Source organism: Oncorhynchus tshawytscha, linkage group LG04 (assembly GCF_018296145.1).
Source record: "Oncorhynchus tshawytscha isolate Ot180627B linkage group LG04, Otsh_v2.0, whole genome shotgun sequence".
In the NCBI taxonomy this organism is placed as follows: Eukaryota; Metazoa; Chordata; class Actinopteri; order Salmoniformes; family Salmonidae; genus Oncorhynchus; species Oncorhynchus tshawytscha.
Genome location: NC_056432.1, coordinates 6,628,630 through 6,650,567, shown reverse-complemented (window position 1 = coordinate 6,650,567; position 21,938 = coordinate 6,628,630). Strand labels below are relative to the sequence as shown.

General features: G+C 48.1%; 1 protein-coding gene across 1 annotated transcript in view; it reads left to right on the top strand.

Annotated features, from left to right (window-relative positions):
• The window catches only part of top3b (DNA topoisomerase III beta), a 30,303-nt gene extending 9,432 nt beyond the window's left edge, over positions 1-20,871 (top strand). Inside the window, exons 9-18 of the mRNA XM_042320255.1 lie at positions 2,600-2,754; positions 3,505-3,610; positions 4,645-4,791; positions 5,120-5,293; positions 5,508-5,636; positions 6,411-6,560; positions 8,174-8,274; positions 19,368-19,569; positions 19,924-20,111; positions 20,486-20,871. Coding sequence (XP_042176189.1) covers positions 2,600-2,754; positions 3,505-3,610; positions 4,645-4,791; positions 5,120-5,293; positions 5,508-5,636; positions 6,411-6,560; positions 8,174-8,274; positions 19,368-19,569; positions 19,924-20,111; positions 20,486-20,764 — 1,631 coding nt within the window. The 3' untranslated portion in view covers positions 20,765-20,871. The remainder of the gene's footprint in view (positions 1-2,599; positions 2,755-3,504; positions 3,611-4,644; positions 4,792-5,119; positions 5,294-5,507; positions 5,637-6,410; positions 6,561-8,173; positions 8,275-19,367; positions 19,570-19,923; positions 20,112-20,485) is intronic.
• The last annotated feature ends 1,067 nt before the right edge of the window (positions 20,872-21,938 follow it).

The following is a 21,938-nucleotide window of genomic DNA, read 5'->3' as shown; positions in this document are numbered from 1 at the left end:
TGCTCTAACCACTAGGCTACCCTGCCGCCCCATTCAGCCAGTAGTCAAGCCATTCAGCCAGTAGTCAAGCCATTCAGCCAGTAGTCAAGCCATTCAGCCAGTAGTCAAGCCATTCAGCCAGTAGTCAAGCCATTCAGCCAGTAGTCAAGCCATTCAGCCAGTAGTCAAGCCATTCAGCCAGTAGTCAAGCCATTCAGCCAGTAGTCAAGCCATTCAGCCAGTCAGCCAGTAGTCAAACCATTCAGCCAGTTAGCTAGTAGTCAAACCATTCAGCCAGTAGTCCAGCCAGTAGTCAAGCCATTCAGCCAGTAGTCAAACCATTCAGCCAGTAGCCCAGCCATTCAGCCAGTAGCCCAGCCATTCAGCCAGTAGCCCAGTCATTCAGCCAATAGTCAAGCCAGTCAGCCAGTAGTCAAGCCAGTCAGCCAGTAGTCAAGCCAGTCAGCCAGTAGTCAAGCCATTCAGCCAGTAGTCAAGCCATTCAGCCAGTAGTCAAGCCATTCAGCCAGTAGTCAAACCATTCAGCCAGTAGTCAAACCATTCAGCCAGTAGTCAAGCCATTCAGCCAGTAGTCAAACCATTCAGCCAGTAGTCAAGCCAGTCAGCCAGTAGCCCAGTCATTCAACCAGTAGCCCAGCCATTCAGCCAGTAGCCCAGTCATTCAGCCAGTAGCCCAGCCATTCAGCCAGTAGCCCAGTCATTCAACCAGTAGCCCAGTCATTCAACCAGTAGCCCAGCCATTCAGCCAGTAGCCCAGCCATTCAGCCAGTAGTCAAGCCAAGCCAGTCAGCCAGTAGTCAAGCCAGTCAGCCAGTAGTCAAGCCAGTCAGCCAGTAGTCAAGCCAGTCAGCCAGTAGTCAAGCCAGTCAGCCAGTAGTCAAGCCAGTCAGCCAGTAGTCAAGCCAGTCAGCCAGTAGTCAAGCCTTTCAGCCAGTAGTCAAGCCATTCAGCCAGTCAGCCAGTAGTCAAACCATTCAGCCAGTAGTCAAGCCAGTCAGCCAGTAGTCAAACCATTCAGCCATTCAGCCAGTAGTCAAGCCATTCAGCCAGTAGCCCAGTCAGCCAGTAGTCAAACCATTCAGCCAGTAGCCCAGCCAGTCAGCCAGTAGTCAAGCCATTCAGCCAGTAGTCAAGCCATTCAGCCAGTAGTCAAGCCATTCAGCCAGTAGTCAAGCCATTCAGCCAGTAGTCAAGCCAGTCAGCCAGTAGTCAAGCCAGTCAGCCAGTAGTCAAGCCAGTCAGCCAGTAGTCAAGCCAGTCAGCCAGTAGTCAAACCATTCAGCCAGTCAGCCAGTAGTCAAGCCATTCAGCCAGTAGTCAAGCCATTCAGCCAGTCAGCCAGTAGTCAAACCATTCAGCCAGTCAGCCCAGCCAGTCAGCCAGTAGTCAAGCCATTCAGCCAGTAGTCAAGCCATTCAGCCAGTAGTCAAGCCATTCAGCCAGTAGTCAAGCCATTCAGCCAGTAGTCAAGCCATTCAGCCAGTAGTCAAGCCATTCAGCCAGTAGCCCAGTCATTCAACCAGTAGCCCAGCCATTCAGCCAGTAGCCCAGTCATTCAACCAGTAGCCCAGTCATTCAACCAGTAGCCCAGCCATTCAGCCAGTAGCCCAGCCATTCAGCCAGTAGCCCAGTCATTCAGCCAATAGTCAAGCCAGTCAGCCAGTAGTCAAGCCAGTCAGCCAGTAGTCAAGCCAGTCAGCCAGTAGTCAAGCCAGTCAGCCAGTAGTCAAACCATTCAGCCAGTAGTCAAGCCATTCAGCCAGTCAGCCAGTAGTCAAACCATTCAGCCAGTAGTCAAGCCATTCAGCCAGTCAGCCAGTAGTCAAACCATTCAGCCAGTAGCCCAGCCAGTCAGCCAGTAGTCAAACCATTCAGCCAGTAGTCAAGCCATTCAGCCAGTAGTCAAGCCATTCAGCCAGTAGTCAAACCATTCAGCCAGTAGCCCAGCCAGTCAGCCAGTAGTCAAACCATTCAGCCAGTAGTCAAGCCATTCAGCCAGTAGTCAAGCCATTCAGCCAGTAGTCAAACCATTCAGCCAGTAGCCCAGCCATTCAGCCAGTAGCCCAGTCATTCAGCCAGTAGCCCAGCCATTCAGCCAGTAGCCCAGTCATTCAGCCAGTAGCCCAGTCATTCAGCCAGTAGCCCAGCCATTCAGCCAGTAGCCCAGCCATTCAGCCAGTAGCCCAGCCATTCAGCCAGTAGCCCAGCCATTCAGCCAGTAGCCCAGCCATTCAGCCAGTAGCCCAGCCATTCAGCCAGTAGCCCAGCCATTCAGCCAGTAGCCCAGCCATTCAGCCAGTAGCCCAGCCATTCAGCCAGTAGCCCAGCCCATTCAGCCAGTAGCCTCAGCCTTTCAGCCAGTAGCCCAGCCATTCAGCCAGTAGCCCAGCCATTCAGCCAGTAGCCCAGCCATTCAGCCAGTAGCCCAGCCATTCAGCCAGTAGTCAAACCATTCAGCCAGTAGCCTAGCCTTTCAGCCAGTAGCCCAGCCATTCAAAAGTGGATACACTGCATTCACAATCATCAAGCATGGCACAAATGTATCACAACTGTTCCTCTGAAGTCTGAATTGAATATGCTGTGTTCTCTTCCATTTTAGGAATGGGTCCACAGCACACCATGCAGATAGCAGAGCGTCTGTACACCCAGGGTTATATCAGCTACCCCCGTACTGAGACCAACCACTACCACGACAACTTTGACCTGAAGGGGACACTCAGACAGCAGGCTAACAACCCCTTCTGGGCTCAGGAGGTGAGAGCAGAGCGACACCGAGGCTGCGTGTGCTTCCACTATTTCTCCAACTCTTATTCCAGAAGTGTGCACTTGCAAACTCAGCGTCGTAGATTCTAAAAGCGTAAGATTGGCTGGAGAAAGTGTGTGAACTTTAGGAGACTGGCGGAGAATCAGGAAGCAGTCTGAGACTGAGGAGGTCACACACCGTATCGAAGACATGTACGCACGCACACACACACACCGATACAAAGACATGTACGCACGCACACACACACACCGATACAAAGACATGTACGCACGCACACACACACACCGATACAAAGACGCGCACGCACACACACACACACACACACACACACACACACACAGATAAAACATGTATACTCTAACAAGAGGACAAACCTATCAAATAGACAAGGACTCACACTGATTTAATGCGTAACATGTGATGAATTCAGGTTATTGTTATTGCATACTGCCCTGAATTACGTAATTTGGAAGTTACCTCTCAAATAAATTAAAAATGTAGTGAAAAGCATCTAACAAAGCTGGGACAGACACACACACACACACACATTATTATGCAGGCAAACACTTGCTCCAACACGTGATTAGTTGTGAATTAGATACATCCTCCTGGTTGACATTATTTGAAGTTACCTTCAAAAAATTGTGCCAAGACAAAATACAGTGAAACTGATCCCAGAGCAGCAAGCCTACGTTGAGACTCAATGAAAACCAGCCTTGACGTGGTCTATCCCCCTCTAGGTGAAGGCTCTGCTGTCAGAGGGACTGAACCGTCCCAGGAAAGGAGCTGACGCAGGAGATCACCCTCCCATCACCCCCATGAGGGCTGCCTCCGAAGGAGAGCTAGGTGGGTAGTGGCACCTTGAAACTAGCCTGGTAACATCTGCTTGCGTTTCCTCACTATTGCCGACTGCAGCACAAACAATTCATGGAACCAGGCTACCTTGTATCATGTCATGTTTCACCTGCTATATCTACATATCTTTCCTTTTGACTACTTCTTCTCCTCCTGTCCTTCGATTCCTTATGTTAGCTTCTCTCCATCACTTTCCAGTCTCCACCAGGGTCAATGTTCATTAAGGCACGTCCTTGGAGAAAAAAAATGTTTTGTCGACGTGAAACGGAAATGAGCATTTCATATTGGACAATTTGGTTGAGGTAGTCCCTCCCTGTTTGTTTGTTTGTTTTTTTTCCTTCCATTTGGAGCCTAATGAACATGACCCTGGCATCTCATTGTGCTGCCTTCATTCTCACACACCTTGCACAGTCTTTACATGATGCCTTAAAATTAAATGCAAAAAAATTATTACATTAGATTTTTTTTCCCCTTACCAGTCAATGTACACCAGTCCGTGTACAGTTAAAGACTATATATATTTTTATTCTACCCCCCCCTAAAATGTTTTTTAATTTTTTAATGATAAATTAAGTTGTCTTGATCGTGTATGTTGGTACCCCAGAGTTAGTACGTGGTGGGAACATTTTTAAGATTCGACAAACTTTTAGGGCAAGATGTTTCCAAAGTTTGTGTCAAAATTGCTCAAACTCAAGTCAATTTGGTTGGGGATTATTGATGGACAGGAATATTCAAACCTTGTCTCTGATTTTCAAGCAAATTTAAGTCAGGACTGAGAATGGACCGTTCAGGAACACTCACAACCTCTTGGAAATTCATTCTGTTGTGTCTAGCATAAAACAATTGTGTAATTGTCCCGCTTAAAAAATAAAAACCATCCCAGGTTTTTCAGAAGATTGAGGTGGGTTTTCCTGTATCTGTAAAAGGAAAATTAAAACGAGTGTTTCATGTTGAAAAAAGTGTTTTTCTAAAGTTTCTTCTGTTTGGTACCGAATGAACACACCCACTGCCTGTCTCCCCAACAGGAAGTGACGGGTGGCGTCTGTATGAGTACATTGTGCGTCACTTCATCGCCACGGTGAGCCAGGACTGTAAGTACCTGCAGACAACCATCTCCTTCACCATCGCCTCCGAGGGTTTCTCCTGCAGTGGGAAGACACTCATATCGCCTGGTGAGGTCCTGTTGTTGTTTACTGTTGTTGTTGTTGTCCTCTGGTCTTGTTTCCTAATATTGTTATGCTGAGAAATGTATTCTGATACACATGACTAATACAGTTCAACCAACTAATTAGTGTTGCCGTTTTCATGAATAAGACATTAATAAATCCTTCTAAATGCTTCATAAATGATACTAAATGTTAATAAGCTGTTGTCTAAAATCTTTATAAATGATACTAAATGTTAAGCTATAGTTTAAATGCTTTATAAATTGTACTATTTATTTATAATGCTAATAGATGTCTAAATGTTCTCTAAATGTTTGTTGTGACTGGGACACAGGCTTTACGGAGGTGATGCCGTGGCTGGGTATCCCTCTAGAGGAGGCCATGCCAGTGTGTGAGAGGGGAGATGTCTTCACAGTGGAGGAGATTAAACTAGTGGAGAGGCAGACCAGCCCTCCAGATTACCTTACTGAGGCCGACCTCATCACACTGATGGAGAAACACGGCATAGGTGTGTGTGTGTGCGTGCGTGTGTGTGCGTGTGTGTGTGCGTGCGTGCGTGTGTGTGTGTGTGTGGTGTGTGCGTGTGCGCGTTGAGGCTGTGGGTTTTTGATTCATATTATATCACCGCAGGTGTCTGTCTGTCTGTCTGTCGGTCTGGTCTGGTCTGGTCTGTGATTAAGTTCATGGTGGAATACTGTGTGTGTCCCCATCCCTCCCTCCAGGTACTGACGCCAGTATCCCGGTCCATATCAACAACATCTCTCAGAGGAATTATGTGACGGTGGAGAACGGACGCAAGCTCAAACCCACCAACCTGGGCATCGTCCTGGTGCATGGATATTACAAGACAGGTGTGTGTGTGTGGGCATCGTCCTGGTGCATGGATATTACAAGACAGGTGTGTGTGGGGGGCATCGTCCTGGTGCATGGATATTACAAGACAGGTGTGTGTGTGTGGGGGCATCGTCCTGGTGCATGGATATTACAAGACAGGTGTGTGTGTGTGTGTGTGAGCATCGTCCTGGTGCATGGATATTACAAGACAGGTGTGTGTGTGTGGGGGCATCGTCCTGGTGCATGGATATTACAAGACAGGTGTGTGTGTGTGTGTGGGCATCGTTCTGGTGCATGGATACTACAAGACAGGTGTGTGTGTGTGTGAGCATTGTCCTGGTGCATGGATATTACAAGACAGGTGTGTGTGTGTGTGTGTGTGTGTGTGTGTGTGTGTGTGTGTGTGTGTGTGGGCATCGTCCTGGTGCATGGATATTACAAGACAGGTGTGTGTGTGTGAGCATCGTCCTGGTGCATGGATATTACAAGACAGGTGTGTGTGGGCATCGTCCTGGTGCATGGATATTACAAGACAGGTGTGTGTGTGTGTGTGTGAGCATCGTTCTGGTGCACATATTCTTCAAGACCGGTCAGTACTAACTTTTAACACTCATCACACTTGCAGGTGGATCCTACATTTGCCATTAGCACAAGATAGAATGGGCATATTTTCATGTATGTTCTAGGTCATGTGTATCCATATGTGTGTGTGTGTGTGTGTGTGTGTGTGTGTGTGTGTGTGTGTGTGTGTGTGTGTGTGTGTGTGTATTTACCCCACAATGTTTGTGTAGATGCTGAGCTGGTGCTGCCTACCATCCGTGGTGCGGTAGAGAAACAGCTAAACCTGATTGCTCAGGGCAAGGCCAACTACCAACAGGTTCTGCAACACACACTGGACATCTTCAAGAGGAAGTTCCACTACTTCTTTGACACCATTGCTAGTGAGTACAACACACTCACACACACACACACACACACTGGACATATTCAACAGGAAGTTCCACTACTTCTTTGACACCATTGCTAGTGAGTACAACACACACACACACACACTGGACATATTCAACAGGAAGTTCCACTTGAAAAGGAACTAGCAGGAGCGCTTCAGGTATCCCATAAAACTCACAGGTGCTCTCGGATGGGAATAGTGATTGAAAAGCAAAGAAAAACAACCACAAATACTGTAATTTAGTCAATACTCTACTGCAATAGAGTCAATACTCTACTGTAATAGAGTCAATACTCTACTGTAATAGAGTCAATACTCTACTGTAATAGAGTCAATACTCTACTGTAATAGAGTCAATACTCTACTGTAATTTAGTCAATACTATACTGTAATAGAGTCAATACTCTACTGTAATTTAGTAAAAAGGTAGGTAGGTATGGACTAGCTAATGGATGGCATAAACTACCCATGTATCTGTCCTGTAGGTATGGACGAGCTAATGGATGGCGTAAACTACCCATGTATCTGTCCTGTAGGTATGGACTAGCTAATGGATGGCGTAAACTACCCATGTATCTGTCCTGTAGGTATGGACGAGCTAATGGATGGCGTAAACTACCCATGTATCTGTCCTAGGTATGGACGAGCTAATGGATGGCGTAAACCACCCATGTATCTGTCCTGTAGGTATGGACTAGCTAATGGATGGCGTAAACTACCCATGTATCTGTCCTGTAGGTATGGACTAGCTAATGGATGGCGTAAACTACCCATGTATCTGTCCTGTAGGTATGGACTAGCTAATGGATGGCGTAAACTACCCATGTATCTGTCCTGTAGGTATGGACTAGCTAATGGATGGCGTAAACTACCCATGTATCTGTCCTGTAGGTATGGACTAGCTAATGGATGGCGTAAACTACCCATGTATCTGTCCTGTAGGTATGGACTAGCTAATGGATGGCGTAAACTACCCATGTATCTGTCCTGTAGGTATGGACGAGCTCATGGATGGCGTAAACTACCCATGTATCTGTCCTGTAGGTATGGACTAGCTAATGGATGGCGTAAACTACCCATGTATCTGTCCTGTAGGTATGGACGAGCTAATGGATGGCGTAAACTACCCATGTATCTGTCCTGTAGGTATGGACGAGCTAATGGATGGCGTAAACCACCCATGTATCTGTCCTGTAGGTATGGACGAGCTCATGGATGGCGTAAACTACCCATGTATCTGTCCTGTAGGTATGGACTAGCTAATGGATGGCGTAAACTACCCATGTATCTGTCCTGTAGGTATGGACTAGCTAATGGATGGCGTAAACTACCCATGTATCTGTCCTGTAGGTATGGACGAGCTAATGGATGGCGTAAACTACCCATGTATCTGTCCTGTAGGTATGGACTAGCTAATGGATGGCGTAAACCACCCATGTATCTGTCCTGTAGGTATGGACGAGCTCATGGATGGCGTAAACTACCCATGTATCTGTCCTGTAGGTATGGACTAGCTAATGGATGGCGTAAACTACCCATGTATCTGTCCTGTAGGTATGGACTAGCTAATGGATGGCGTAAACTACCCATGTATCTGTCCTGTAGGTATGGACGAGCTCATGGAGGTGACGTTCTCTCCCATCGCTGCCACCGGCAAGCCCCTGTCTCGCTGCGGCAAGTGCCATCGCTTTATGAAGTACATTCAGGTCAGTGTTACAAAACGACAACAAAAGGTCACTGGGTCAACCCCCATCTTATCTGATCGATACTTATCTGATCTATACTGCTAATCACCATCTGATCAGTACTGCTAATCACCATCTATCTGATCAGTACTGCTAATCACTATCTGATCTGTACTGCTAATCACCATCTGATCAATACTGCTAATCACCATCTGATCAATACTGCTAATCACCATCTGATCAATACTGCTAATCACCATCTGATCAATACTGCTAATCACCATCTGATCAGTACTGCTAATCACCATCTGATCAGTACTGCTAATCACCATCTGATCAGTACTGCTAATCACCATCTGATCAGTACTGCTAATCACCATCTGATCAGTACTGCTAATCACCATCTGATCAGTACTGCTAATCACCATCTGATCAATACTGCTAATCACCATCTGATCAGTACTGCCAATCACCATCTGATCAGTACTGCTAATCACCATCTGATCAGTACTGCTAATCACCATCTGATCAGTACTGCTAATCACCATCTGATCAGTACTGCTAATCACCATCTGATCAGTACTGCTAATCACCATCTGATCAGTACTGCTAATCACCATCTGATCTGTACTGCTAATCACCATCTGATCAATACTGCTAATCACCATCTGATCAGTACTGCTAATCACCATCTGATCAGTACTGCTAATCACCATCTGATCAGTACTGCTAATCACCATCTGATCAGTACTGCTAATCACCATCTGATCAGTACTGCTAATCACCATCTGATCAATACTGCTAATCACCATCTGATCAATACTGCTAATCATCTATTTTAATAATTATACATCATAATAATACATAGGATTTAAAGGACGCTGTAAAGAAGATTTCCGTGACAAACCTTTTTAATCGATCTAAATGGTTTATGTCAACTATTTTCATAGTTCCTTAATGTGATTGCGTTGTGTGTTCCCCTTTAAGAGTGTCCCGCAAATCCGTGCTAGAAAGAAAAAAATGCAGCTCTGGTAAAATATAGTTATTTAGTTTTGAACGGTTTGGGCTGCTACAGACTAGCGGTTTTCTGTAACGGTGCAACCATGGAGACACTTCCTTTTGACTTTAACATAAACATCCTGTCACCAAAGTAGGTCTCTCTCGCCATCTCTCTATCTCTCTGCTCTCTCTCCCTCTTTTCCCTCTCATCTCCCCTGCTCTCTATCACCCCCCTCCCCTTCACTAATGTGGAAAAGTTGTCCCCCCCTATTGAGTTGGTCTCCTCATTGAAAAACATCACAAACTTGCCGGCCAGCTGGAGAGCAAGCCAGAGAGCTAGCCGGCCAGAGGGCCAGCCGGTCAGAGAGCCAGTCGACCAGCCAGCCGGCCAATGAGCCAGTCGGCCAGCCAGCCAGTCAGTCAGAGAGCCAGCCAGCCAGTCATCCAGTCAGTCAGAGAGCCAGCCAGTCAGCAGGTGTAGACCTTACAGTGAAATGCTTACTTACGAGCCCCTAACCAACAATGCAGTTTAAAAAAACAAACAGATAAGAAGTAAAAGTAACTAAAGAGCAGCAGTAAGCCAGTCTAGTGGTTACCGGTGTCTCATTAACCCTAAGCTAGGTCAGGGATGGTAACCGCAAAGATATTTTTTAACCAAGATAGTTAATCTCTGTCATTTTACAGTTGAAGCAAATGAAGCATAGTGGGCAGAACGCGGAAAGGAGGTAGGCAATGCCAAGTACGAGCTAGCGAGATGCTATTGGCGCATCGTAGCTTGTATTTACATATATCCGTTAGGGATTGCCTCCTCTGTGAAGTGAACTCAATTTGACCTAGCATTCCTTCTAAACAACACATTTTTTTATTCTATAAAACTTAGCACACGGTGTTCCTTACAGATTTTAGTTTTGGGAACAGAAACATTTATTGAGATCAGATGTTTAATCAATGAGAATGTGAATCTTGGTCCAGTTTTACCTAGTTCCATCCTCTCCCAATACACGCGACTGGACTTCCTCTCACCACCATATTTGGTGGTGAGAAAACATTCTATCGTGTGAAGAGACCGCCTTGAAAATGTTCATCTTGTCTTTTGTGTCATAAATAATCCTTGGTTCCTGTCTGTGCTTGGTAAAGATATGGGATGGCGACATAACCCCCCTCCTTGGGACCATCTGGCAGAACGTCCAGAATATGTTCTATAAGTTAAGATAGGAGACGGTGCCAGACACATGCCAGAACCAAACCTATGAGCCATGCCTTAGTAACGTGTCTGTAACCAGTATATAAGGGAACTAACGGGACTGCCCCGTTCGTGCTCCTGACAGACCGGTTCCTTATGCAGCTGTTTGACTGTGACGTCTCCAGCTTGCTGTTAATATACAATGATTCATTTAAGATGGACTTCGACTGTCCCATGGGTAGAATTTCCACCACAGGATGCTTCAGCTTTATAGCCCCTTGTGACGTGTCTGTCTATGGTAAAACTTGTTGGACGAGTGTGATGTTAGCATCGCTAGCTTTTGGCTAAAAGCTTCAGCTAAGTAGCGTACCGGTATGTTACTGTAAATTATTATAATTATCCATGCTAGGACACTACTAATTTGGTTACATAGTAATGTGCTATGCTTACTATTATTTTACTTTGGCAAAATGTGGAATATATAGTGAGTACTTACTAGTTACTCTTCTGCTACGTTGGGATTTGAAAGTTTGAGAAAGTAGCCAACTAGCCATTGATGCAGTGTCACTCTTATTTCTTAATAGATACAGGTTTACCCAGTAAGGGGACGGGATGGTCAATCAAAACAGGGAATACTCAATATATTTTTTTGGGGGTGGAAACTTGCCTCATTTAAGAGTCAAGTTCAAAATCTCTTGACTGCCTTCAACAACGAAAAGGCATGTGCCAAAATTAGATGACTGACACACACACACACACACACACACACTTTGGTTGTCGGGGAGAGTGGCATAAATTGAGCCGTTATTTACATTCAACATCACTCCGTCAACAGACCATATAGTTTTATTTCTAGATATTTCAGGATGTTGTGTATCCCTGGAAATAATCAGAATTCATGTAAATGTTACAATTTTGAAAACGACTAAACCCCCCAAAAAGTGGCCACTTGTGGGTATGTTGAGCTGCGTGACAGGGTAGGTTGAGCTGCGGGACAGGGTAGGTTGAGCTGCGGGACAGGGTATGGGTAAGTTACCCCTGACAGGGTAGGTTGAGCTGCGGGACAGGGTAGGTTGAGCAGCGTGACAGGGTAAGTTACCCCGGGACAGGGTAGGTTGAGCTGCGGGACAGGGTGTGTTGAGCTGCGGGACAGGGTGTGTTGAGCTGCGGGACAGGGTATGGGTAAGTTACCCCGGGACAGGGTAGGTTGAGCTGCGGGACAGGGTAGGTTGAGCAGCGTGACAGGGTAAGTTGAGCTGCGTGACAGGGTAAGTTGAGCTGCGTGACAGGGTAGGTTGAGCTGCGTGACAGGGTAGGTTGAGCTGCGTAACAGGGTAGGTTGAGCTGCGTGACAGGGTAGGTTGAGCTGCGTGACAGGATAAGTTGAGCTGCGTGACAGGATAGGTTGAGCTGCGGGACAGGGTAAGTTGAGCTGCGGGACAGGGTATGTTGAGCTGCGGGACAGGGTAGGGTTGAGCTGCGGGACAGGGTAGGTTGAGCTGCGGGACAGGGTAGGTTGAGCTGCGGGACAGGGTAAAGGAAAGTTGAACTGCGGGACAGGGTAAGGGTATGTTGAGCTGCTGGACAGGGTAGGTTGAGCTGCGGGACAGGGTAAGGGTAAGTTGAGCTGCGGGACAGGGTAGGTTGAACTGCGGGACAGGGTAGGTTGAACTGCGGGACAGGGTAGGTTGAGCTGCGGGACAGGGTAGGTTGAGCTGCGGGACAGGGTAGGTTGAGCTGCGGGACAGGGTAAAGGAAAGTTGAACTGCGGGACAGGGTAGGTTGAGCTGCGGGACAGGGTAGGTTGAGCTGCGGGACAGGGTATGGGTAAGTTACCCCTGACAGGGTAGGTTGAGCTGCGGGACAGGGTAGGTTGAGCAGCGTGACAGGGTAAGTTACCCCGGGACAGGGTAGGTTGAGCTGCGGGACAGGGTGGTTGAGCTGCGGGACAGGGTGTGTTGAGCTGCGGGACAGGGTATGGTTGTTACCCCGGGACAGGGTAGGTTGAGCTGCGGGACAGGGTAGGTTGAGCAGCGTGACAGGGTAAGTTGAGCTGCGTGACAGGGTAAGTTGAGCTGCGTGACAGGGTAGGTTGAGCTGCGTGACAGGGTAGGTTGAGCTGCGTAACAGGGTAGGTTGAGCTGCGTGACAGGGTAGGTTGAGCTGCGTGACAGGATAAGTTGAGCTGCGTGACAGGATAGGTTGAGCTGCGGGACAGGGTAAGTTGAGGCGGGACAGGGTATGTTGAGCTGCGGGACAGGGTAGGTTGAGCTGCGGGACAGGGTAGGTTGGCTGCGGGACAGGGTAGGTTGAGCTGCGGGACAGGGTAAAGGAAAGTTGAACTGCGGGACAGGGTAAGGGTATGTTGAGCTGCTGGACAGGGTAGGTTGAGCTGCGGGACAGGGTAAGGGTAAGTTGAGCTGCGGGACAGGGTAGGTTGAACTGCGGGACAGGGTAGGTTGAACTGCGGGACAGGGTAGGTTGAGCTGCGGGACAGGGTAGGTTGAGCTGCGGGACAGGGTAGGTTGAGCTGCGGGACAGGGTAAAGGAAAGTTGAACTGCGGGACAGGGTAAGGGTATGTTGAGCTGCTGGACAGGGTAGGTTGAGCTGCGGGACAGGGTAAGGGTAAGTTGAGCTGCGGGACAGGGTAGGTTGAACTGCGGGACAGGGTAGGTTGAGCTGCGGGACAGGGTAGGTTGAGCTGCGGGACAGGGTAGGTTGAGCTGCGGGACAGGGTAGGTTGAGCTGCGGGACAGGGTAGGTTGAGCTGCGTGACAGGGTAGGTTGAGCTGCGTGACAGGATAGGTTGAGCTGCGGGACAGGGTAGGGTTGATCTGCGGGACAGGGTAGGTTGAGCTGCGGGACAGGGTAGGTTGAGCTGCGGGACAGGGTAAGGGTAAGTTGAACTGCGGGACAGGGTAAGGGTATGTTGAGCTGCTGGACAGGGTAGGTTGAGCTGCGGGACAGGGTAAGGGTAAGTTGAGCTGCGGGACAGGGTAGGTTGAACTGCGGGACAGGGTAGGTTGAGCTGCGGGACAGGGTAGGTTGAGCTGCGGGACAGGGTAGGTTGAGCTGCGGGACAGGGTAGGTTGAGCTGCGGGACAGGGTCTGTTGAGCTGCGGGACAGGGTCTGTTGAGCTGCGGGACAGGGTCTGTTGAGCTGCGGGACAGGGTCTGTTGAGCTGCGGGACAGGGTCGGTTGAGCTGCGGACAGGGTAGGTTGAGCTGCGTTGACAGGGTAGGTTGAGCTGCGGGACAGGGTAGGTTGAGCTGCGGGACAGGGTATGTTGAGCTGCGGGACAGGGTAGGTTGAGCTGCGGGACAGGGTAGGTTGAGCTGCGGGACAGGGTCTGTTGAGCTGCGGGACAGGGTCTGTTGAGCTGCGGGACAGGGTCTTTGAGCTGCGGGACAGGGTCGGTTGAGCTGCGGAACAGGGTAGGTTGAGCTGCGTTGACAGGGTAGGTTGAGCTGCGGGACAGGGTATGTTGAGCTGCGGGACAGGGTATGTTGAGCTGCGGGACAGGGTAGGTTGAGCTGCGGGACAGGGTCGGTTGAGCCGGGACAGGGTTGTTGAGCTGCGGGACAGGGTCGGTTGAGCTGCGGGACAGGGTATGTTGAGCTGCGGGACAGGGTAGGTTGAGCTGCGGGACAGGGTATGGGTAAGTTACCCCGGGACAGGGTATGGGTAAGTTACCCCGGGACAGGGTATGGATAAGCAGCGTACACATTTCTGTACTGAATGAAATATTACCACAACCTTTTTAAAAACCTTTTTCTATTTTTATTTTCAAAACACAATTCAACACAATCGCTTTTTTTGTCTTTTTAATAATTTTAAGCATCTTTTAACACCAAACAAACACTTTGCTCCTTAACCCTTAACGTAGGCAAGGCCCTGTTGTTACTTAATATCCAAGGCCCTGTTGTTACTTAATATCCTAGGCCCTGTTGTTACTTAATATCCTAGGCCCTGTTGTTACTTAATATCCTAGGCCCTGTTGTTACTTAATATCCTAGGCCCTGTTGTTACTTAATATCCTAGGCCCTGTTGTTACTTAATATCATAGGCCCTGTTGTTACTTAATATCCTAGGCCCTGTTGTTACTTAATATCCTAGGCCCTGTTGTTACTTAATATCCTAGGCCCTGTTGTTACTTAATATCCTAGGCCCTGTTGTTACTTAATATCCAAGGCCCTGTTGTTACTTAATATCCTAGGCCCCTGTTGTTACTTAATATCCAAGGCCCTGTTGTTACTTAATATCCAAGGCCCTGTTGTTACTTAATATCCTAGGCCCTGTTGTTACTTAATATCCTAGGCCCTGTTGTTACTTAATATCCAAGGCCCTGTTATTACTTAATATCCTAGGCCCTGTTGTTACTTAATATCCAAGGCCCTGTTGTTACTTAATATCCTAGGCCCTGTTGTTACTTAATATCCTAGGCCCTGTTGTTACTTAATATCCTAGGCCCTGTTGTTACTTAATATCCAAGGCCCTGTTGTTACTTAATATCCAAGGCCCTGTTGTTACTTAATATCCTAGGCCCTGTTGTTACTTAATATCCTAGGCCCTGTTGTTACTTAATATCCTAGGCCCTGTTGTTACTTAATATCCAAGGCCCTGTTGTTACTTAATATCCAAGGCCCTGTTGTTACTTAATATCCAAGGCCCTGTTGTTACTTAATATCCAAGGACCTGTTGTTACTTAATATCCAAGGCCCTGTTGTTACTTAATATCAAGGCCCTGTTGTTACTTAATATCCAAGGCCCTGTTGTTACTTAATATCCAAGGCCCTGTTGTTACTTAATATCCTAGGCCCTGTTGTTACTTAATATCCTAGGCCCTGTTGTTACTTAATATCCAAGGCCCTGTTGTTACTTAATATCCAAGGCCCTGTTGTTACTTAATATCCAAGGCCCTGTTGTTACTTAATATCCAAGGCCCTGTTGTTACTTAATATCCAAGGCCCTGTTGTTACTTAATATCCTAGGCCCTGTTGTTACTTAATATCCTAGGCCCTGTTGTTACTTAATATCCTAGGCCCGGTTGTTACTTAATATCCAAGGCCCTGTTGTTACTTAATATCCAAGGCCCTGTTGTTACTTAATATCCAAGGCCCTGTTGTTACTTAATATCCAAGGCCCTGTTGTTACTTAATATCCTAGCAATACGGCCTTGCAATGATTGGCTCAACCCACACATCCCACAATGATTCACTTTCATGCTATTGAAGCTTATAGAGCCTCCGACTGATGTATCTAACAATAAAACAATGATCTACTTTGGTTTAGATACAAGCATCATGAAACCTCTATATATTCATCTGACTTGGTGAAAATCAGTTTCTTTTGGATTTTAACTCGCTTTTTCCATGTGGTTTCTTCCTTCACAGACTCCATGAAAAGATGACCTCTTTCTTAAATATTTGGTCAAATTATACATTGTGTTTATGGTTTCTTAGAAACAAGGATGGCTCAACTTTATCCCACTCTCCTCTACGGGAAGGCACTAGACTTTCTGACCCGTGGCCAGCCCCCCTTACCCCGTTCTACCGGTTTGGTGGCCGAGCTACGGCCTTCGGTCGGCGGAAAGGGACCAGAAAAGGGAGCTTTTAAATGAAAATAAGCCACTTCAACTGAGGAAGTCATAGAGGCATGTATTATTCATCAGGGTCCTTCATTAGGGGACATTGTTACAAAACGTTTTGCAAATGGAAAACCTAAGAAGGAGTGTTTTGTCATTGGACCAGGTAGTCCCTCTCATGTTCTAGTCTGATTGCGTCTGCATGTTGCTATGGGACAACGTGTCCCCAGAGTGGCGTGTACCGGTCTATTGACGTTGGGGAGAGCGGGGGAGACAGACAGAGGGGTAGAGGCAGAGAAGGACAGAGGGATAGACAGAAAGACCCACGTGTACAGAGTCAGTGTGGAGGCTATATACAGGGGGCACCGGTACCGAGTCAGTGTGGAGGCTATATACAGGGGGTACCGGTACAGAGTCAATGTGGAGGCTATATACAGGGGGTACCGGTACCGAGTCAGTGTGGAGGCTATATACAGGGGTACCGGTACCGAGTCAATGTGGAGGCTATATACAGGGGGTACCGGTACAGAGTCAATGTGGAGGCTATATACAGGGGGTACCGGTACAGAGTCAATGTGGAGGCTATATACAGGGGGTACCGGTACCTATTCAGTGTGGAGGCTATATACAGGGGGTACCGGTACAGAGTCAATGTGGAGGCTATATACAGGGGGTACCGGTACAGAGTCAATGTGGAGGCTATATACAGGGGTACCGGTACAGAGTCAATGTGGAGGCTATATACAGGGGTACCGGTACAGAGTCAATGTGGAGGCTATATACAGGGGTACCGGTACAGAGTCAATGTGGAGGCTATATACAGGGGTACCGGTACAGAGTCAATGTGGAGGCTATATACAGGGGGTACCGGTACAGAGTCAATGTGGAGGCTATATACAGGGGGTACCGGTACAGAGTCAATGTGGAGGCTATATACAGGGGGTACCGGTACAGAGTCAATGTGGAGGCTATATACAGGGGTACCGGTACAGAGTCAATGTGGAGGCTATATACAGGGGTACCGGTACAGAGTCATGTGGAGGGTATATACAGGGGCAAGTGACTGTACAGTGTAGATAATAACAGGGGGTAGTACAGAGTTAGTGGAGGCTAATATGTACATGGGGTGGGGGTAAAGTGACTGTACATAGATAATAAACAGTAGTACAGGTTAGTTGAGGTAATCTGGACATGTAGGGGGTAGGGGTAAAGTGACTGTACATAGATAATAAACAGTAGTACAGGTTAGTTGAGGTAATCTGTACATGTAGGTAGGGGTAAAGTGACTGTATTCAGTAGGAGGCTATATACAGGGGGTACCGGTACAGAGTCAATGTGGAGGCTATCTGTACAGGGGGTACTGGTACAGAGTCACTGTGGAGGCTATAAACAGGGGTACTGGTACAGAGTCATATGTGGAGGTTATATACAGGGGGTACCAGTACAGAGTCAGTGTGGAGGCTATATACAGGGGGTACCAGTAGTCTGTACATGTAGGTAGGGGTAAAGTGACTGTACATAGATAATAAACAGTAGTACAGGTTAGTTGAGGTAATATGTACATGTAGGTGGGGGTAAAGTGACTGTACATAGATAATAAACAGTAGTACAGGTTAGTTGAGGTAATCTGTACATAAACAGTAGTAGGTTAGGGGTAAAGTGACTGTACATAGATAATAAACAGAGTAGCAGCAGTGTACAAAAGGGGGGTCATCCGGTGGCCATTTTATGAATTGTTCAGCAGTCTTATGGCTTCGAGTTAGGTGCTGTTCAGGAGCCTTTTGGTCCTCCTTAAAAGTTACATTTCACAAAATGTTGATTTGAAATATTTTGGACATCAGAGGGAATCTTATTTCAGTCAGAAACTGACAATCTCTTCGAAAAACACATCATCTATTAGAACCTAGAAAAGGACATTGAATGAGTGGCCTAGTTAGGGTTTTGTCTTAAATCGGCTTGAAAATCCTATGGCGGCCTCCCGGGTGGCGCAGTGGTTAAGGGCGCTGTACTGCAGCGCCAGCTGTGCCACCAGAGACTCTGGGTTCGCGCCCAGGGTCTGTCGTAACCGGCCGCCACCGGGAGGTCCGTGGGGCGACGCACAATTGGCCTTGCGTCGTCCGGGTTAGGGAGGGCTTGGCCGGTAGGGATATCCTTGTCTCATCGCGCACCAGCGACTCCTGTGGCGGGCCGGGCGCAGTGCACGCTAACCAAGGTTGCCAGGTGCACATTGGTGCGGCTGGCTTCCGGGTTGGATGCGCACTGTGTTAAGAAGCAGTGCGGCTTGGTTGGGTTGTGTATCGGAGGACGCATGACTTTCAACCTTCTTCTCTCCCGAGCCCGTACGGGAGTTGTAGCAATGAGACAAGACAAGATAGTAGCTACTAAAACAATTGCATACCATGAAATTGGGGAGAAAACGGGGTAAAAATTCAGCAACAAAAATAAATAAATCCTCTGGCAAGACTTAAAAATGGCTGTTTGGCAATGATCAACAACCAACTTGACAGAGCTTGAAGATTTTTAAAAATCATAATGGGTAAATGCTGTACAATCCAGGAGTGGAAATCTCTTAGAGATTTACCCAGAAAGACTCACAGCTGTATTTGCTGCCAAAGGTGATTTTAACGTTTATTGACACGGGAGTGTAAATGTTTGTGTGTGTGTGTGTGTGTGTGTGTGTTTTGTTAGATTCTGCATTTCATTACGAGGTAACTTCCAAATTACATCATCCACAATGTATGCATGCATAATCAGAATTGCAGGGTGGGTGCGCGCGGTCTCTGTGTGTGCGTTTGCGGTCTCTGTGTGTGCGTTTGCGGTCTCTGTGTGTGCGTTTGCGGTCGCTGTGTGTGCGTTTGCGGTCGCTGGGTATCCACACGGTCACTGTGTGTGCGTGCAGTCCCATCTCAAAACATCTTAACCAAACACAAGGACTCGCACACAGCGACCGCAATGCGATGCTTTTTGTTTTGCATTTCATTGAGTTCCACAAGTCTTCCAAATGATGTCGTCCAGGAGAGAAGACATTATATTCACACTGAGTGAACAAAACATTTAAGAACGCCTTCCCAATATTGAGTATTGACCCCCTCCCCTTTCCCCTCAGAACGGGCTCGTCTGGGCATGGACTCTAAAAGTTGTCGAAAGCGTTCCACAGGACACTTAAATATTTTGTCTTGCCCATTCACCCTCTGAATGGAGCATCAGAGCATTCGTGTGTGTGTGTGTTCTTGTCAGTTTCCTGGTATGTCTACTTTAGGAGTGTTTGATATAACTTGCACGGTACAGTGGAACCAATTGTCCCAGAAGTGCAAACTGCACTCTAATGATGGATTGTTTCTCCCAGGCCAAGCCCAGCCGGCTGCACTGTGCTGGGTGTGATGAGACGTACAGCCTGCCTCAGAACGGAGCCATCAAACTGTACAAGGAGCTGCGCTGCCCACTGGATGAGTTTGAGCTGGTGCTGTGGACCTCTGGATCCAGGGGAAAGAGCTACCCCCTTTGTCCCTACTGCTTCAGCAACCCCCCCTTCAGGGACATGAAGAAAGGTGAGGGGAGTGTGTGGGTGGTGAGTGATAGGTCGTTATAGGGTTTGGGGTCAATTTCAATTCAGGAAGTAAACTGATGTTCCAACTTTTCCTTGTTGTTTTTCTCTCCCCCTCCCCATCTCTCCCCCTCCCTCCCCCTCCCTCCCTCCCTTTTTTCTCTCTCCCTTTTTCTCTCCCCTCCCTCCCTTTTCTCTCCCCCTCCCTCCCTTTCCCTCTCCCTCCCCCCTCCCTCCCTCCCTCCCTCCCTCCCTCCCTCCCCCTCCCTCCCTCCCTCCCTCCCTCCCTCACTCCCTCACTCCCTCACTCCCTCACTCCCTCCCTCTCTCCCTCTCTCCCTCTCTCCCTCCCTCCCAGGTATGGGATGTAATGAGTGCACCCACCCGTCCTGCCAGCACAGTCTCAACTCCCTGGGTATTGGTCAGTGTGTGGAGTGTGAGGGCGGGGTGCTGGTTTTGGACCCTACCTCTGGCCCCAAGTGGAAGATGGCTTGCAACAGGTGCAACGTGATGGTGCACTTCTTTGAACACGCACACAGGGTGCAGGTAGGCAGGAAGAGGACTTTAGTTGTTTTCATTGTTAATTCTCATAAACCTCATTTGCATTTTTTCACAGTGTTTATTTGATTTATATTCCATTATTTATTTATCCTTTTATTTAACTAGGCAAGTCAGTTAAGAATAAATTATTTTTTACAATGACGGTCTAGGAACAGTGGGGTTAACTGCCTTGTTTAGTGGCAGGATGACAGATTTTTACCATGTCAGCTCGGGAATTCGATCCAGCAACCTTTCAGTTACTGACCCAACACTCTAACCACTAGGATACCTGCTATCCCTTATAACAGTTATCTCTCTCTCTCTTCCCTCTTGCTGTGTTCACCCCACCACCCCTCCCTCCCCCACCCCTCGTCTCCTAGGTAACCCAGGAGAGCTGTGAGGCGTGTGAAGCGTCCCTGGTAGCGGTGGACTTCAACAAGACGCGCTCCCCGCTGCCTGACGGAGAGACGCAGCACAGCGGCTGTGTGTTCTGCGACCCAGTCTTCCAGGACCTGGTTGAACTGAAACACGCCACCATGAGACACCCCTCCATGACCCGCGGCGGGGGTGCACGGCGAGGGGGGCGGGGCAGGGGCAGAGGACGCAGGGAAAAGAAACCTAAAGACAAGATGGCTGCCTTGGCAGCGTACTTTGTGTAGCAGTAGATCAGGGTCATTATGTGAAGCTGGGTTAATATGTGATGTTATGGCATCTATAATAAACGATGGCATCATGTGGAAAGTAAATGCCTTTTTGTAAACAGAAATTGGTCGTTGTGTTTTCTGAGTCTTTGTTATTGTAGCTGTCTTAGCAGATTGTGCCTGGGGAGAGAAACACTGATCTATGTCATCTACATCTTCATCAGTAGGCAGGTTTCCATTGACCCAGTTAATTAGACAAAAGCAATGTCGCCCCCCAAAAAATCGCTGTGACGTGTGTATTGGGACAGGGCAGCATGTGTATTGGGACACGGTAGCATGTGTCATGGGACACGGTAGCATGTGTAATGGGACAGGGCAGCATGTGTAATGGGACACGGACGCATGTGTAATGGGACAGGGTAGCATGTGTAATGGGACAGGGTAGCACGTGTAATGGGACAGGGTAGCATGTGTAATGGGACAGGGTAGCATGTGTAATGGGACAGGGTAGCATGTGTAATGGGACAGGGCAGCATGTGTAATGGGACAGGGTAGCATGTGTAATGGGACAGGGCAGCATGTGTAATGGGACAGGGCAGCATGTGTAATGGGACACGGCAGCATGTGTAATGGGACACGGCAGCATGTGTATTGGGACAGGGTAGCATGTGTAATGGGACAGGGTAGCATGTGTAATGGGACAGGGTAGCATGTGTAATGGGACAGGGTAGCAGGTGTAATGGGACAGGGCAGCATGTGTATTGGGACAGAGCAGCATGTGTAATGGGACAGGGCAGCATGTGTAATGGGACAGGGCAGCATGTGTATTGGGACAGGGTAGCATGTGTAATGGGACAGGGTAGCATGTGTAATGGGACAGGGTAGCATGTGTAATGGGACAGGGTAGCATGTGTTATGGGACACTGTAGCATGTGTAATGGGACAGGGTAGCATGTGTAATGGGACAGGGCAGCATGTGTAATGGGACAGGGCAGCATGTGTAATGGGACACGGACGCATATGTAATGGGACAGGGTAGCATGTGTAATGGGACAGGGTAGCATGTGTAATGGGACAGGGCAGCATGTGTAATGGGACAGGGTAGCATGTGTAATGGGACAGGGCAGCATGTGTAATGGGACAGGGCAGCATGTGTAATGGGACACGGCAGCATGTGTAATGGGACACGGCA